The sequence below is a fragment of the Calliopsis andreniformis genome, chromosome 3 (genome assembly GCF_051401765.1).
Source record: "Calliopsis andreniformis isolate RMS-2024a chromosome 3, iyCalAndr_principal, whole genome shotgun sequence".
Taxonomy (NCBI): Eukaryota; Metazoa; Arthropoda; class Insecta; order Hymenoptera; family Andrenidae; genus Calliopsis; species Calliopsis andreniformis.
The window spans coordinates 29,435,461-29,451,199 of NC_135064.1; the positions used below are offsets into that span (position 1 = coordinate 29,435,461).

At 38.0% G+C, this 15,739-nt stretch overlaps 5 protein-coding genes across 8 annotated transcripts; 3 read left to right on the forward strand and 2 right to left on the reverse strand.

Moving 5' to 3' along the window:
* Nucleotide 1: 1 nt before the first annotated feature.
* On the reverse strand, nt 2-1,678 carry LOC143177386 (uncharacterized). Its single transcript, XM_076375260.1, has 7 exons — nt 1,586-1,678; nt 1,534-1,539; nt 1,395-1,487; nt 1,129-1,351; nt 954-1,080; nt 563-874; nt 2-445 (listed from the first exon to the last, which is right to left on the reverse strand). Exons 1-7 carry the CDS (start codon nt 1,676-1,678, stop codon nt 313-315), a joined length of 987 nt encoding a protein of 328 aa, XP_076231375.1. The 3' UTR covers nt 2-312.
* A 152-nt stretch (nt 1,679-1,830) lies between these two features.
* Nucleotides 1,831-6,816, forward strand: Lon (lon protease homolog, mitochondrial). 2 transcript variants are annotated; one of them, XM_076393535.1, is made up of 11 exons: nt 1,831-1,966; nt 2,045-2,357; nt 2,486-2,710; nt 2,785-2,954; nt 3,131-3,447; nt 3,563-3,754; nt 3,844-4,148; nt 4,261-4,400; nt 4,577-4,859; nt 4,954-5,857; nt 5,976-6,816. In XM_076393535.1, exons 2-11 carry the CDS (start codon nt 2,095-2,097, stop codon nt 6,222-6,224), a joined length of 3,048 nt encoding a protein of 1,015 aa, XP_076249650.1. In that variant the 5' UTR covers nt 1,831-1,966; nt 2,045-2,094; the 3' UTR covers nt 6,225-6,816. The 2 variants fall into 2 exon arrangements, with proteins under 2 accessions (XP_076249650.1, XP_076249651.1); XM_076393536.1 differs by having other exon boundaries at nt 1,832-1,966; nt 3,182-3,447.
* A 133-nt stretch (nt 6,817-6,949) lies between these two features.
* Gdl (gonadal protein gdl) lies at nt 6,950-8,078 on the reverse strand. Of its 2 annotated transcripts, none has more exons than XM_076393546.1 (2): nt 7,672-8,069; nt 6,950-7,582 (listed from the first exon to the last, which is right to left on the reverse strand). In XM_076393546.1, exon 2 carries the CDS (start codon nt 7,563-7,565, stop codon nt 7,113-7,115), a length of 453 nt encoding a protein of 150 aa, XP_076249661.1. In that variant the 5' UTR covers nt 7,566-7,582; nt 7,672-8,069; the 3' UTR covers nt 6,950-7,112. The 2 variants fall into 2 exon arrangements, with proteins under 2 accessions (XP_076249661.1, XP_076249660.1); XM_076393545.1 differs by having other exon boundaries at nt 6,951-7,851; nt 7,933-8,078.
* An 815-nt stretch (nt 8,079-8,893) lies between these two features.
* On the forward strand, nt 8,894-14,322 carry LOC143188946 (uncharacterized). 2 transcript variants are annotated; one of them, XM_076393505.1, is made up of 9 exons: nt 8,894-9,249; nt 9,527-11,175; nt 11,456-11,558; nt 12,422-12,606; nt 12,694-13,031; nt 13,121-13,445; nt 13,603-13,687; nt 13,771-13,900; nt 14,004-14,322. In XM_076393505.1, exons 1-9 carry the CDS (start codon nt 9,029-9,031, stop codon nt 14,028-14,030), a joined length of 3,063 nt encoding a protein of 1,020 aa, XP_076249620.1. In that variant the 5' UTR covers nt 8,894-9,028; the 3' UTR covers nt 14,031-14,322. The 2 variants fall into 2 exon arrangements, with proteins under 2 accessions (XP_076249620.1, XP_076249621.1); XM_076393506.1 differs by having other exon boundaries at nt 11,468-11,558.
* Nucleotides 11,614-12,452, forward strand: LOC143188730 (uncharacterized). The gene is made up of 2 exons (XM_076393146.1): nt 11,614-11,669; nt 11,712-12,452. Exons 1-2 carry the CDS (start codon nt 11,614-11,616, stop codon nt 12,091-12,093), a joined length of 438 nt encoding a protein of 145 aa, XP_076249261.1. The 3' UTR covers nt 12,094-12,452.
* Nucleotides 14,323-15,739: the final 1,417 nt, after the last annotated feature.

Below are 15,739 nucleotides of genomic sequence, written 5' to 3' on the forward strand. Positions count from 1 at the left end.
TTATACCAGCTATCGTGATTATACATATCTGTATTTACATTTACATACATATTTATATTAAATGAAACATTATTTATTTAAGTTAAGTATATAGGTATTAGGTATGTATATATGTATGTATGTAGTACACACTTATATAAAAATAATAAACTATATAGCTAATTTCAAGTAAATAATCAAAAAAATAAATAATAGTAATATTTAACCATTGAGCTCTATTACAATGTATTTAACCTACAGATGAGACACAGTAAGTGCTTGTAAGTAGGTATGTTGTGTTTTGTCACTTACGAATATTTGAATCTGAGTTCGTTATATTTCATTTGAATTATTATCTGGAGGAGTCAGAAACGTAAACAGTAATAATTCTTTATATTCCGTTAATTCCGTATCATTTCCTTGAATTTTTGAACTCATTTGGAATACGTATTTGTTAGAGGGATTCCTACAATTGCATCCGTGTTACATGTAATTAAATGAATAAAAATTAATAATTATAAAAAATTATATTCTTAGGATGCATTAAAGTTCCGAAAGAGATGCAAATTACGTTAGAAAATACCTGCAATTCGTATTTGAAATGTGAGATGTAAACAGATTTTCCTGACGTGAAATATTTTTTAAACGATTATCCAATGAATACGGATTCATTGTTTCGTTGTATGCTTCTTTCAGAACGCTACTAGCAACAGAAGTAGATCGCACAATATTTATATCGTTCAATGTTCGATGTATAATATTTGTACGATTTGCATCCATCTTAAATCTTTTAATTACGTTGAGAGATTCTTCATCGATTATAGGTCTCTTTTTCTTCGATAATGAAATATTTCGATAAACATAATTTGCTGGTTTGTAGTTTCCTCTTTGACACCTAAATTTACAACGATTACGTGCTATTCGAAATTATAATTAAAATTCAAGTCTTATAGTAAAATACAAAATTTTCTTACGATAAGAGATCTTTGTCAATCTTAGATTTTAATTTTTTAAAAAGCTCGTCCTCGTCGTCAGATATATCCGACGTGCTTAGTTTTCTATTCAAATTTTGTCGAGTAATGTCAGCAGAACAAATGATTCCTATACAGTTATAAAGATATTAATAGCGTCATTTAATTAAGTGTATACGATAAGATTGATCAGGATATAATGCTAATAATGCGTTTATCGGATGTAAGTTGCATATGTAAAATGTATAAATATCGACGAAAAAATTTACTCGAACTAAATTTTTGTAGATCCGATACTCGACTTTGACCTGTATCTTGGTGCATTTTTGATCTTTCGTTATCATTCGAATTAGAACGTAAACGTGATCGTTTTTCCATCGTTCAACTATACCTATTACCCACTAGGGTATATCGTAATACGTATATCGTATTATTAATCGTCACAGTCGACTCAAACGTGTAATCGTATTTCATTCGATTTTCCGTTTCACACATGAAATTATTATAATATTGCATATATATTTTTTTGGACTTTGACTAAATAATTAAATAATATTAAGTATGTACATACATACATACATACTAACATCTAAGTGTTATTAATTGTGCAACGTTACAAGTTCAACGATGCTTACGGTAGCGCATATTATATATATACACATGCATACATACATACATACACACATGCATACGTACATACATACACAATGCATAGTGCAGCCATTCATACGTATGTATGCGCATGCATACGTGCATCGCGACGTTCATCGTCGCCGTCGTCGGCGTTGTGTCGTCGTGATCTTACCGGAATAAATAAACGAATAACATTATCGTTTTCTCACCTCGTTTTTGCCTCTTTAAAATTGAACCCGGCGATCTATTGCGGAGAAAAAAAAATGTGAACTTTTATAGTAATATTGACCAGAGAATCGTTGATTGCAATATTTATTCGTAATGCGCATAAACAGTTGATCACAACCATAACACAACACAAGACAAATTTTCTGCTACAGAAGGTTAGCAAGAGTTTCATCAGACACTGATCGAGAATCATATTACGATACGATTTTAACCTTATACAACTTTCATGGTAGATCGAACGACGGACGAACGTTTATGCAAATCGTGATCAAAGTTTGAAACAATGCGTTTCGTCACAGCAGTCAATTCCAAGATTTTACCTATTTTTCGTCACCGCGTGACGAATATTAGGTTATTTTGTAGAAATCATCACACAAATCACGAAGAATTGTCGGCGCATTTGCGAGCACAATTTCGAGCGACAGAGTTTACGGAGCATCTTGGAATATTCTCCCAAAATACTATCCGTAATCGTCGGCATACTGCGGCTACAATTTTGATTAGATCGTTTGCGACAAAAAAACCCAGTGACAGAGATCCACCAAAGTAAATTTTGTCATTTTTTAATATCTTAGACTTCGAAAGCAAGTTGACGCAATATGTTTGCATTTTTCAATAAGTTCGATAAACAGGTTACAAAAATTAAATTTCGTGTGATTTATTGAAATTTTTAGCGAAAGTGATGGCGATCAAATAGAAGATCCAGCTTCGCTACCAGCTACTGTTGTCGTACCAGAAGTATGGCCCCATGTGCCTGTCATAGCAATCAACAGAAATCCGGTATTCCCAAGATTTATCAAACTTATCGAGCTTAGTAATCCGATTCTTATGGATCTGATTCGTAGAAAAGTGAAGTTAAATCAGCCGTACGTCGGCATCTTCTTAAAAAAAACTGAAGAGTAAGTAACAAGCATACACTTCTTCAAATATAAGCGAACGTGATTCTTATTTCTCAACGTAATTGTTTTGGCAGAAACGAAGCAGAAGTTGTACAAAACTTAGATGATATTTACTCTGTTGGTACATTCGCGCAGATACATGAAGTCCAAGATTTAGGGAACCGTTTAAGATTAGTTGTAATGGCGCATCGGAGAATCAAAATTGTTGGTCAAATTTTGGAAGACATGCCAAAATCTGTACATGGTAAGTAATTGAGATACACTTTTCTCTATTTTCATTGCGATTCATTTTACATTCTCTATATAACTTTGCCTTGAAGTAATAATGCGTAGCGCATGAAAATTGTAATAAGAATTAATCGAGTCTCAAGTATCAATATTCATATTGTATATATAAATACTCTACTACCGACTATGCAGAGATGAAACTGACGTTTCCACTATTAAATGCAACAATTCACGTCCCTGTAGACGATTCTGTAACTAGTGGGAAAGCGAGTCGTAGGTCATTGACGCGTAGAAAAATGGAGAACAAAGTGTTGGAAATAGAAAAGGGTAGAAAGCTTGAAGAATTAGCAAATACTTCTGAAAGCAAGGAATTGGAAAATACTTCGGAGAAGATTGAAGAAAAAGTTAATCCGACGGAATCTGCTCCTCAAGCAAGTTCTCAACCATTGTTGATGGTAGAAGTTACTAATATTACGCATGAGAAATTTAGGCAAACAGAGGAAATTAAGGTACAAATGTTACAATAGTTATACCGGAGTAATAACATATTTTAATCGAGAAATAGAATTCATCAAGGTAACGTTCGCTGTAATAGATACTTTAAAACGTTAATTCGATGTACAGGCTCTGACGCAAGAATTAATTAAAACAATTCGCGATATAATAAGTATGAATCCATTGTACCGCGAATCTTTGCAACAAATGTTACATCAAGGTCAGAGAGTTGTGGACAATCCGGTATACCTCAGTGATTTAGGCGCAGCTTTGACGGGAGCAGATGCACAAGAATTGCAACAAGTGCTGGAAGAAATGGATGTAAGTAAAGTTATAGTATTACAACTAGACAAATTACCCAGATATAATTGGTCTCTTTTATATAACGAAAGAAACAATTTTATTTACAGATTTTGAAAAGACTACGATTGTCGCTCGCACTACTAAAGAAGGAATACGAATTGAGCAAGCTTCAACAGAAAATTGGTAGAGAAGTAGAAGAAAAAGTTAAACAACAACACAGAAAATATATTCTTCACGAACAGCTGAAAGTTATTAAAAAAGAATTAGGATTGGAAAAAGATGACAAAGACGCAATAGGAGAAAAGTACAGGGAACGAATAAGACAAAAGACCGTTCCGAAACCGGTAATGGATGTACTCGAAGAGGAATTAAATAAACTAAACTTTTTAGAAAGTCATAGTAGCGAATTCAAGTACGTATGCATTTTATATTGTTGATAGGAAGAAAAGTCAACGCGTACACTAATGTGTAGATATTATGCACGTAATTGAATTTACGAGGTGACAGTGTAACTGTATTTTCAGCGTTACGAGAAATTATTTGGATTGGCTGACATCTATGCCTTGGGGCGTGACTAGTCCTGAAAATTTAAATCTTCAACAAGCAATCGAGATTCTGGATAAAGATCACTATGGAATGGAAGACATAAAAAAACGAATTTTAGGTAACGTTAATATATATTCTTCGGTATTTAACCCTTTGATAGTGGTGAGTTGGAATTGGAACTTACGATTGGTATTAATATCATCCGATATGTGCACGTACATCGCCCGCCGTAGCCAATAGCCCTCCCCGCAAGCTCGCAAACATATATTCACCTTTCGATTCTTTTCAATATAGAATTTATCGCTGTCAGTCAATTAAAAGGCTCAACGCAAGGAAAAATATTATGCTTTCATGGACCGCCGGGTGTTGGGAAAACCTCGATAGCTAAATCGATTTCTCGTGCACTTAACAGAGAGTATTTCAGATTTAGCGTCGGCGGAATGACTGATGTTGCAGAAATTAAAGGCCACAGGCGAACATATGTCGGAGCTATGCCTGGCAAAGTTATTCAGTGTTTGAAAAAGACAAAGACGGAGAATCCGTTGATCCTTATAGATGAAGTCGATAAAATAGGAAAGTACGTATACGTATACATACAATATTATTAACAATATCATTAATGTTGTTAATATAAACATTAACAACGGGCATTGTCTTTGATCTTATCTCAGGGGCCATCAAGGTGATCCAGCTTCCGCTCTTCTCGAAATGCTAGATCCGGAACAAAATGCAAACTTTTTAGATCATTATTTAGACGTGCCTGTCGACCTTTCAAAAGTCCTTTTCATCTGCACGGCAAACGTGATCGATACTATTCCAGAACCTCTCAGAGACCGTATGGAAATGATAGATATGTCAGGTTACGTCGCAGAAGAAAAGCTCGCAATCGCTAAACAATATTTGGTACCACAAGCTATGAATGATTCGGGGCTTTCCAAGGAACAGATCGATATAAACGATAACGCGCTTAATTTATTAATTAAATCTTATTGTCGAGAGTCAGGGGTGAGGAGTCTCCAGAAGCACATAGAAAAAGTTCATAGAAAAGTAGCGTTCAAAGTGGTGAAGAAAGAAATGGGGAAGGTGAATGTAACCACAGAGAATTTACAGGATTTCGTAGGAAAACCTACGTTCACGCACGATAGAATGTACGAGGTCACACCTCCCGGTGTAGTGATGGGTCTTGCGTGGACTGCTATGGGAGGTTCCACTCTGTTCATCGAAACGACGATCAGAAAACCTTCGGGATCGAAAAAGTTTGAAGGTTCGTTCGAAGTCACTGGTCACTTGGGCGATGTAATGAAAGAATCTATACGTATAGCGATGACAGTAGCAAGAAAGTTCTTAAATCAAGAAGATCCATCCAACACTTTCTTATACGATTCTCACTTGCATTTACACGTTCCCGAAGGCGCTACCCCAAAAGATGGTCCCAGCGCGGGTATCACCATCGCGATAGCTTTAATTTCACTTGCTAAGAATAAAGCGATTAGACAAAACGTTGCGATGACCGGAGAACTTAGTCTAATGGGTAGAGTTCTTCCTGTTGGCGGTATTAAGGAGAAAACGATCGCCGTAAGTATCGACGACACGTTATCTTATTCAAATTCAATTTTCTTATACCAAAAACAGTAAAGATATTAAATATTTATCGATGCTTTCTAACACTTATGTCATCATTATATCTTTAAAGGCGAAACGAGTCGGCGTAAATTGCGTAATTTTACCCGAGGAAAATAAAAAGGATTACAACGATTTACCAAAATATATCACGGATGGTCTGGAAGTTCATTTCGCCACTACGTTCGAAGATGTATACCGTATCTGTTTCTCAGAAGAACAAGAAGCTAGTGCTATTCACCAACATAAACCTTTGGATCTTAACATTTCCTCTTCACAAAGTGCACCACTTTTGAGTAAATACAACGATTCTGCTCTGTAGAAGTTAAGATACTTACTTACGCAGTTTAAAAGCGTATTATCGTACGATTTTACATGCGCACGATCTCTCAGAAATCATTCAACTTCAGAATCTATTTTGACACGATCAGTTTGTATAGAGTACCGTTCAGAGATATAAACATAGGAGACTGATTTAGTTGAAAATCAGACAAGGTGTTTAAAAAGTTTACGAAGTTCATCTATAAAGTACACGTTTTTGTAATTGACATGTAAATAAAAAGAATTAAAGAGTTCTTAAAGAATTTCAGACGGAAAAAAAAAGATAGACAGCATATTAATGCCACTACTAAAATACAATAATACATTCTGTTACGAACTGCTTCGTTAAATACTGTTCCTCTGTAAATACAATATAACTGTTATTCATTTCAAACGCGGCGTAATAATTCCAAGACTGAAGCCAATGTTTACGATACGGTGTAAATAAGATTTATCTTTTATACTTAGATCTATCATTCCGTATCATACGATTCTGGCTACTATATCGCAAACAAAAAGTGCATGTATATAGTTTATGACAAACGATGTTAGAAACTGTTAATTAATAAAAAAGAAAAGTATATTTTCTATAATTATATTGCCACTGTCAATGTACCAATTCTCAGAATACATAGGAGAACAACTCGGTTGTATTTCTCTTTAAATTATTTTAAATTAACTATCGGAGCAAAGAGAGCAAAATAGGTAATCTTGCAAAAGTATTATTTGCACAGAAGATATATATATATATATATATATATATATATACATATATACGCATACGCGTGTCTTTTAACCACAAACACGGTTAACTTAACGTATAATTTTTTAATTACGGGCATGGATTTGGAAAATGTCAACGATCAATGTACAAATGTTTCATCTCCGATTAAGCTGGTACTTCCATTTTACTAAGTCTAATTATAAAATCGCAAAGTCTCATTTGTACTTGAATTTCAATAGGATTATTGGTAACATAAAATCCAGGAACTCCAGCTTTTTCTAAAATGCTTTGCTGATCTGCCACTTTCTGATCCAATTGCAGAACTAGTTTAGTATCCATTCGTTTCAATTCCTCTTTGTGTTTTTTATACAGCATTGTCTTTATGATCGCTCTTTCCTCGTCGTTCAATAATGACGACGATGCTTCTTGCGTTTCAATTTTTTGTTGATTCAACAATTGAAGACGCTGTTGAAAGAGATGTTTCTCCGTGACATGTTGAATTTCCATCAAACCCTTAACAATTTCAAATATCGTATCGTTTAGTAAAGAGTTAGCCAGGCCGGATAACAATTCGTAAGGAAGTCGCATTTGATATTTCGGGGGAAGTTCACCAGCCATATGTTGCAGTTGCTCTACTAAAAAATATAGCTTTCTTTGTAAATCTTGAGGAGTTGGAGTAGCAGTAGCTACGTCCATATTGTTTCGTTATTAGCGTACGAAAAACCTTTAAAATCCTCTATCACGGAGATACGGAATAATGTGGATAAGTATCGTTGTCATAGCCACTGCCTGAATTAGCCTTGGTCAAGTATCCTAAAAATTATAATTCCATCGCCATAATCACTGATTCGTATCGTACGTGTACGCATGCATGGTGACTCTGTGACTACTCGAATCGCATCATCTTTGAACATAAATCACATCCACTATTAGCTGTTATTTGGTAGCTAATTTTCTATTCTTGCTCGACATTACTTATACATACATATTTACATACGATACAATCTCTATTGTACATAAATATCACTGATCTATACGTATATCTGGATACGGTTTATAGGACTTTCTCGTCTTCTTTGTGTTTGATCCAGTTTGTTGATGTGCGCCATCTTGTAAGCAAAGAGAATTAAATAGGATAGAGGCGAAAGTGCTGTGGTTCACTTTTGCAGCGCCATCTGCTATTTGAGAAATCGAAGTAAATATTCGAGTTTTATGAGTTGATTTCCCTTCTTGTATTTTTCTTATGCATGCCGACGGAAACCCACCCCACGCGTCCCCGCGACGCTCGTGTATGCCATTTGTGATCAAACTATTGTGAGCGGTTGATCATCGCAATATTTTTGGTCTTTTATCCTTAAAAGTATACAAAAATGCCAAACATATGTATGTATGTATCTAGAACTTTACATAATAAAATTTGGTCTTAAACTTTATTGTGAAGCGAACCGTCAGAAGGGGTACTGAGGATTGGACTGTTTTCGGGGTGCGGGGTAAGGGGACGGATGAATAGTTCGGTTTCTGAAATGCTAGGAGCGCTGCGAAACGAGCCACACTTTTTAACATAGGGCTCTTATGGAACCTTCCGCTCTATCTAATCTTCTTTGCTAGGGATAATATACAGAGTACGTGTATGTACATAAACGATTCACACAAGTGCCGACATGTATACAGCTATAAACTATATGTTCAGCATTTTTCTGATCGGAACTTGGCACTGATTTATGATTTCTGTCTCGTGTTTTCTACGAGATATACTATTTTGTATCAAAGAATACTATATACAAAAGATACCTTAGCACTACTGACTTTGATTAGATGGCACATATGCCTTATTTTAAAAGATGGCGCGATTCATGTAGTCACAAAAGTTTAGGCTGTGTCGTATATATATATATATGTGTGTGTGTGTACTTTGTCAATGATCGTTCTACTTCTACTCGTTTAGCCAGCGTCCAGTTGGCTCCTCGCGACCATTCGATTCAGTAGTGTACGCGATCGACCAGTCCATTTATACCTATTGATACGCGGTTTTCGATCGAAGCTGTAGTTTGCTCGTGCGAGACGTCTGCGACATAACAAATATGGCGTATCGTGGTGTGAAAGGTTCTGATCCGTTCGTTTCGAAAACGTCGCGAAATGAGCGTTTCGCTCAAATGTCGAAGCAGGAACAAATTATTCAGCAGAAAAAACTCGAAATACAGGCAAAGATGCAAGAACAAAAAGCAAAAGAAGCTGTGGAAAGTATGAAAAAGACGAGCGCGGTAGTCCCCAATTCGATATCAAATAAAGTTAGCTCTATCAAGTAAGTAACAGTTGCCAGACTTTTTCGCTAATTCGAAGCTTATCGTTGAATGCAAATACTGTAAGATAGTTGGAAACACGTACTCGTTTTACATTATTTCGAAATCATTATCCATCAATTGGTTATGTGCGCGTGTCAATGACATCAATTTATTGTTAGCTGGTAGTTTCAGTTTACGCTGAGAATGAAGTCAACAAAAAGTTCTATTAATCATTCCACGTTATCGTTAGCATTGTATTCAGATTTGTATTAGAAAATTCGATCTTTTCTATTGCAGAAAACAAGAAGAGAAATCAGTTGTTTCGCAGACAGTTAATCTGTTCGCAAATGATGGCAGTTTTCTGGACCAATTCAAAAAGATTGCAAGCAACAAAGGATCAGGGAGAACAGAATCATCGTTCTCTACAAAATCTGAGGAGAAAAGGGAGAATAAAAGCGACGAAGATGCAAAAGAAAAAGAGAGAAGAAGAAACAACGATAAGAATAGAGATTGGGAGAATAGAAGGGATCGTAGAAGAGGAGATACTCGATGGGAAAAAAATTCCAACAAAAGGCACAGTTCGTCCTCGAGTCCTTCTCCTACCAGACGTCCAGCATCTCGAAGCCCAGAAACTCGACGTTCCTTTACTCAGTTACCTTCCAACATACAACGCATGCAACACAGTCAGCAACAGGGTTTCGTGTCCCGTAATGGAAATCCATCTCTTGTTCCATCTCTGGTCTCTCAATCTATAATGCATCTGACAGGCATTCCACCACCTAATATGAGGAACTTAGTAACGAACGTTCCTCCTCCAAATTTAACGAGAATGCCTCCACCTAAGAATATGTCCAACGCTTATCTCGGTATAGACGATCGAACCGGGGATCCGAGGATACAAATATCATCGCCTCACACGATACATCCACCTCCTCCTGTCCAGATTGTTCCACACAATACCAATATACCTCCACCAAATATGCACGTCTCTCGAACAATACCACCTAATCTACAAAATTTACCACCTCCACCACTACCGCATCCTTCGGTATCTTCCTCCTCTTCGTCGTTGTCATCGTTGACGTCCTTGTCATCTTCTGTTCCTGTTTGTCCTTCTTCATCCTCTTCCACTTGTTCCACTCCTTCTTCTTCTCTCACTTCGTCATCTTTGGCGTCGTCATCGTCCTCGTCATTAACATCATCATCTTCATCATCGTCGACGTCGTCGTCGTTGTCATCGTTGTCGACGTCATCATCATCATCATCATCATCATCATCGACGTCATTGTTGTCGTCGTCGTCGTCGTCGTCGTCGTCGTCGTTGTCGTCGTCATCGTTGTCATCGTCGTCGTCGTCGTCATCCTCCTCCTCGTCATCATCATCATCATCATCGACGACTTCATTCCGATCGCCATCTGCATCGTCAACGCCTGTGGCGTCAGTTACACAGCAACACGTAATTTCGAGCGGACGACAATGCGGTATTCCGCCTCCCGCAACTCTACAACCTACGAATTTACCACCGCCGAATATTCCTCCTCCCAATTTATTATCAACGATCACACAAATACCGCCGAGCATGATGCCGATTCCAAACTCGCAAACTAACCACCAGACAATCGTCGTCAGTCTACCGAACGCGTCGAATATGTCGAACGTTCCTCCGCTGAACGTGATACCATCTGTGATGTCAGCACCACCTCCGGTTCACGGTGTTCCTTCAAACATAAATTCGGTTCCACCACCAAATTTGAATATTCCACCGCCAAATATACCGCCACCTCCCATCATTCAAAATACTGGTCCAACGCCTCCTCCAATGATATCAACTACGTATCCTCTTCCTAATCGAGTGACACAGGTACCACCACTGGGACCTCCTAACATTCAAGTGCCACCACCGGTGAGGCCACCCATGGCCGATCTACAAGCTACCGACCAGCTAGGTACGACATGTCGATTATTTTCAACCATTTCTTCTTTTCGACGTATCGCCGCGTAACGGTCTTTTTCTACAAAGAAGAACAATATATCCTCGCTCGTTCGAAACATCGAAGCGGTTTAAACGTCGTGTGTGCGCGCGCGCGATACGCCGAACACGAGACGTGTGGGCGAACGTGAGATACGTGAAAGCGTATCTGTCGAAACTATTCGTGTAATATCTACGATACAGAAACACAAATAAAGTTTTAGCGTTGTTACGCATGTCTGACAAAGGCTTCTAAGTGTGTCCCGTAGAGGCTGAGCAGCTGGCACGCATCGTCGCTGACTGCGGGGATGAAATCGAACAGGAAGCGCGAGAGAAGAATGCTCAAGATCCTAAATTATGGTAACTACTGTCCTCACTGGTCCCCGTCTCATTCGCACTCCTTAACGCGGCGCTCATGCTTCATCTTATTCCGATCCGTTTGCTCATACCAAGTCTTTCGATCTCTCACCCGTCTCCATTCTGGTTTCTTCACTTTTACGTAAAGTAGTAGAGCAACAGCAGCAGAAGCAGCAGAAGCAGCAGCAGCAGCAGCAGCAGCAACAACAACTACAACAGCAGCAGCAGCAGCAGCAGTAGTTGTAGTAGTAGTTGTAGTAGCGGTAGTAGTAGTATTAGTGGTGATGGTGGTGGTGGTGGTAGTAGCAGTAGTCGTATTAGTAGTAGTAACAGTAATAGTAGTAGTAGTACTAGTAGTAGTAGTAGTAGTGGCAATAGTAGTAGTAGTAGTAGTAGTAGTAGTAGTAGTAGTAGTAGTAGTAGTAGTAGTAGTAATAGTAGTAGTAGTAGTAGTAGTAGTAGTAGTAGCAGTAGTAGTAGTAGTATAGTAGTAGTATATTCGTCATTCGAAACGAATAACTCGACAATTTTATTTTAGATCATTTTCATTTGAATATTCGATGATTTACAATTTCGTTGACTTCGATAACGTATTGTTCGTGAAAATATCACTATCAGTCGAATCGATTTTCAGTGAAAATCGATGTTACCTCAAGTTTTCTCGTAGAATTATACATACGTAGGTAGTTGTATTTTCGTTACGAGTAGAATACGGATCGTTTTACACTTTCCTGTTATTCGTTTTCCTGTATCGACATTTTCTTCTTTCCCCCTTTCTTTATCTTCTTTCTTTCGTTCTGTAACTACAAAACCTAATCTCGGAGAATATATTGCTCTACAGAGTCTTAAGTACTGTTTTAATCAAGGTTTCTGCATCAAAAGCAAAGTGCAGCGTATATGCAGTACAGGGGGCTAGTTGCCAAGTTACGTGCTGAGAAGACGGTTAAAGAAATCAAAGACAGTGGCGCGGAACTATATTGTCCAGAAGATGCTCTTAGCGATAATGAAGATGGCGAGCAAGACCATGTCAACAAACACGTTTCTTTCGAAGGTAAACAAGACATTCGATTAAGTCGTATCTAAGAAAGTAAAAGTAGTAAGAGAAAAGAAGAGAAAAAAATAAATGATAATTCCATAGATCAATCGAAAGAGGAAAACAAAGAGGAACGTAAACGGAAAAGGCGTAGTCGTTGGGGCGATCCGGACAGCAGGATAATCATACCGGAAGTGAACATGTTATCCGTGCGCAAACAAAGCGGTGGCTTGTCGCAACCAGGCATCGCGATTCCCGGTCAAATCGGACAAGCAGCAGTTATAATTCCATCGGCTGCAAAGGTGCAACAAACAAAAGCAAAGAATCCTATGTTGACGAAAGTTTCGCGGAACGACCCTGCGTTGATACAGTACGCCCGACAAACTTTCGGTACGTTGGATCTTACCGAAGAACAATGGAAAAAAGCGGAGGATCATTACAAGGTAACTTTTCGAATTCGTATTAAAGTTCACATTCTAAGTCTTTCCTCGTACGATCCATGTCCCTTCCTAATTTATCGTTCTGTCCTCAGATAAATCTTCTCTATCAAAATTTATTGAAAAAACGGGAAGAGTTGAAACGATTGGAGGCGCAAGGAAAACACAAATACGAGTATGACAGTGACGAGGAAACTGAAGGCGGTACCTGGGAACATAAACTTAGATCCGCCGAAATGGAGGCTACTCAAATGTGGGCAGAAGAATTGACCGCTCAAGCAGAGGGAAAACATCATATCGGAGACTTTTTACCACCGGATGAATTGAAAAAATTCATGGAACAATACAACGCAGTCAAACAAGGAAAGGAACCCGATTTGAGCGATTACAAAGAGTACAAGCTAAAGGAAGACAACATAGGTGCGTCATGAACTAAACAGTAGGAGCAGCGTCGTGAACTAAACAGTTTATGTCATTCGCGCAACTGTCAAACTTATCGTTTCATTTTTTTTTTCTTTCGAGAACGCTTTCAACGAATCATTCGATCATTTTAACTGACAAATGTTTCGTTTTGTAGGATTTCAAATGTTGCAAAAACTCGGATGGAGCGAAGGACAAGGCTTGGGTAGCGAAGGCAACGGTCGTACCGAACCTATCAATAAGTAATTCGAATTTTTTAACTACACCGCTCTTATAAATTTATCCGTATATTCTACTAATATTTAAAAAATTTTTGACGTCACAGAGCGACCAACAGATTCGATAGCGCTGGTTTGGGTTCAGAAAAACCGGATGGTGTGTCTAGGGATGACGACGAGTTCGATGCTTATAGGAAGAGAATGATGCTCGCCTATAGATTCAGGCCTAATCCATTGGTAACGACCCATTTTCAGTTATTAACGTAATCGAACGAATCATGTTCGCTCAACAAAAGTGCTAGTATGACTAACTTGAAATTTTCTTTTTCTTTTTCTTCAGAACAATCCTCGGAGGCCATATTATTGAGAGATATTCTGTGTGTGTATGTGTATGAGAGGGTGAAAGAAAGAGAGCGAGAGAGAAAGAGAGAGAGAGAGAGAGAGAGAGAGTGAAAGAAAGATCAGTAGATCGTATTTATGGCATTATATATCTAAATAGATTTTCTATTCTATCACAGAATAAATAGTCATTATTTTGTATATTTGAAATAATGTAAGCGTATAGAAAATTACGCTAAAAAGATGTTATCTGCTCGAAGAAGAATGAAAGGGAGACTGCAGTGTAATTCAATAAATGAAATCTCAATCTTGTTTCTAGATTTGTACGCATTTACGATATTCTTCCCTCACACGCATTTCATTGTATGGTTTGAAGCTCGTGCTCTCGTAAAAGTCTTCGCATCGTAACGGAATGTTTAAATATCGTATCGATTGTTTTTGTTTCCAGCAAGGTTAAATCTTAAAATTGGAAATTACTAATGTATCGTGCGTGTTGTGTTTCAGCGTCCGTTCTCGACTTTCGCGAAAGCCGTTGAACAGATTCATTGAATGAACAATGTTTGCTTCAAGGCAGTGTTATAGTTGGACGAAAGCCGGACTTTGCTGTTCACGATTCGTGTTCGGAGACCGGCTTGTGTATCCTTCTTTGATCAGCAAGAAAAGGGCGATAGCATTTTATCAAGCAGCGAGCGAACGGGTAACCAACCAGTCGATCGACTGGTCGACCGGTCGACCTAACGACGTAACAACCGAACGGACTCGACTCGCTTTTACGCCGCTCTTTCACCTTTCATAGCATTCAAGCATGGAAGTCGGTAGACGATTCGGCAACTATTTCTAACTTTTCAATCGAATTTAATCCGTTTCTCATCTTTTTCAATCATTCTTTTCTACACGTTTATTTATCCTTTTGGTTTCTCCGTTCTTTCATTTCTTTTATTTCGTTTGACGTTATATAACATATACGATTCACCACACTTATTTCTTTCAATTCTTCGCCAATTCAATTTTTCATTTTTCTATTCTTACCTTACCGAGGTCATCTCTGGAATTTCAACGCACACTCGGCTTCGTTGCGACCTGATAATCACGGAATGCGCGTTTCACGGTAAAATCACCGTCGATGCTTGTCCGTTTCTTAACCAACGCGTCGGCGTTGTCGATGATCGAGTTCACGCTGAGTAAACGCGAGAAATTTAAATAAATGCACTATTCTCGAAACATCATCAAGTTAATTGTATTTACTTATGCGTAAATTTGTCGAAACTCTTAATTATTGAGTCACTTATGTACTTGTACTTTCATTCAATCATACGGAATATAAACCTTCGGGATGCGGTGCTCGATCGTGAGTATGATAATTTTACAATTCAACTTTATGGTCTCGATCAATTAAGTACGATATAATACTGTGCAGAGTTTTTCAGCGTATGCGAAATATTCATAGAATTTGTACTCGCGCTTTCATATGAACAAGATCAGCTATTTAGGCTTAAAGTGAGATAGGCTGGAAGGAAGGACAGCATCTTTGAGTTGGAAACACAGCGTGAGAGAGAGAGAGAGGGGTGGGGTGGGGGTTGGAGAGAGAAGTTCTCGCTTTCTTCTCTGTTTCAGTTGTCTACGGTTGGTTAGCATTCTCGACCTTCATAATATAATACTCATGCTCGCTTCGAAACAGGTACGATTACATTGTAATTATATTATTACCGTTGTTTGTTCAACTTCAGAATACGCATC

Coding starts and splice junctions, on each gene's coding strand:
- LOC143177386 (XM_076375260.1), bottom strand. CDS start 1,678: ATGAATGGCTGCACTATGCATTGTGTATGTATGTACGTATGCATGTGT. Junction 1,081..1,128: donor ATATCCTGATCAATCTTATC/GTATACACTTAA, acceptor ATAACTGTATAG/GAATCATTTGTTCTGCTGAC. Junction 875..953: donor ATTGACAAAGATCTCTTATC/GTAAGAAAATTT, acceptor TTGTAAATTTAG/GTGTCAAAGAGGAAACTACA.
- Lon (XM_076393535.1), top strand. CDS start 2,095: ATGCGTTTCGTCACAGCAGTCAATTCCAAGATTTTACCTATTTTTCGT. Junction 3,448..3,562: donor GGCAAACAGAGGAAATTAAG/GTACAAATGTTA, acceptor TTCGATGTACAG/GCTCTGACGCAAGAATTAAT. Junction 4,149..4,260: donor AGTCATAGTAGCGAATTCAA/GTACGTATGCAT, acceptor CTGTATTTTCAG/CGTTACGAGAAATTATTTGG.
- Gdl (XM_076393545.1), bottom strand. CDS start 7,643: ATGGACGTAGCTACTGCTACTCCAACTCCTCAAGATTTACAAAGAAAG.
- LOC143188946 (XM_076393505.1), top strand. CDS start 9,029: ATGGCGTATCGTGGTGTGAAAGGTTCTGATCCGTTCGTTTCGAAAACG. Junction 11,176..11,455: donor ACAAGCTACCGACCAGCTAG/GTACGACATGTC, acceptor AAGGCTTCTAAG/TGTGTCCCGTAGAGGCTGAG. Junction 13,032..13,120: donor AAGCGGAGGATCATTACAAG/GTAACTTTTCGA, acceptor TTCTGTCCTCAG/ATAAATCTTCTCTATCAAAA.
- LOC143188730 (XM_076393146.1), top strand. CDS start 11,614: ATGCTTCATCTTATTCCGATCCGTTTGCTCATACCAAGTCTTTCGATC. Junction 11,670..11,711: donor AGTCTTTCGATCTCTCACCC/GTCTCCATTCTG, acceptor AAAGTAGTAGAG/CAACAGCAGCAGAAGCAGCA.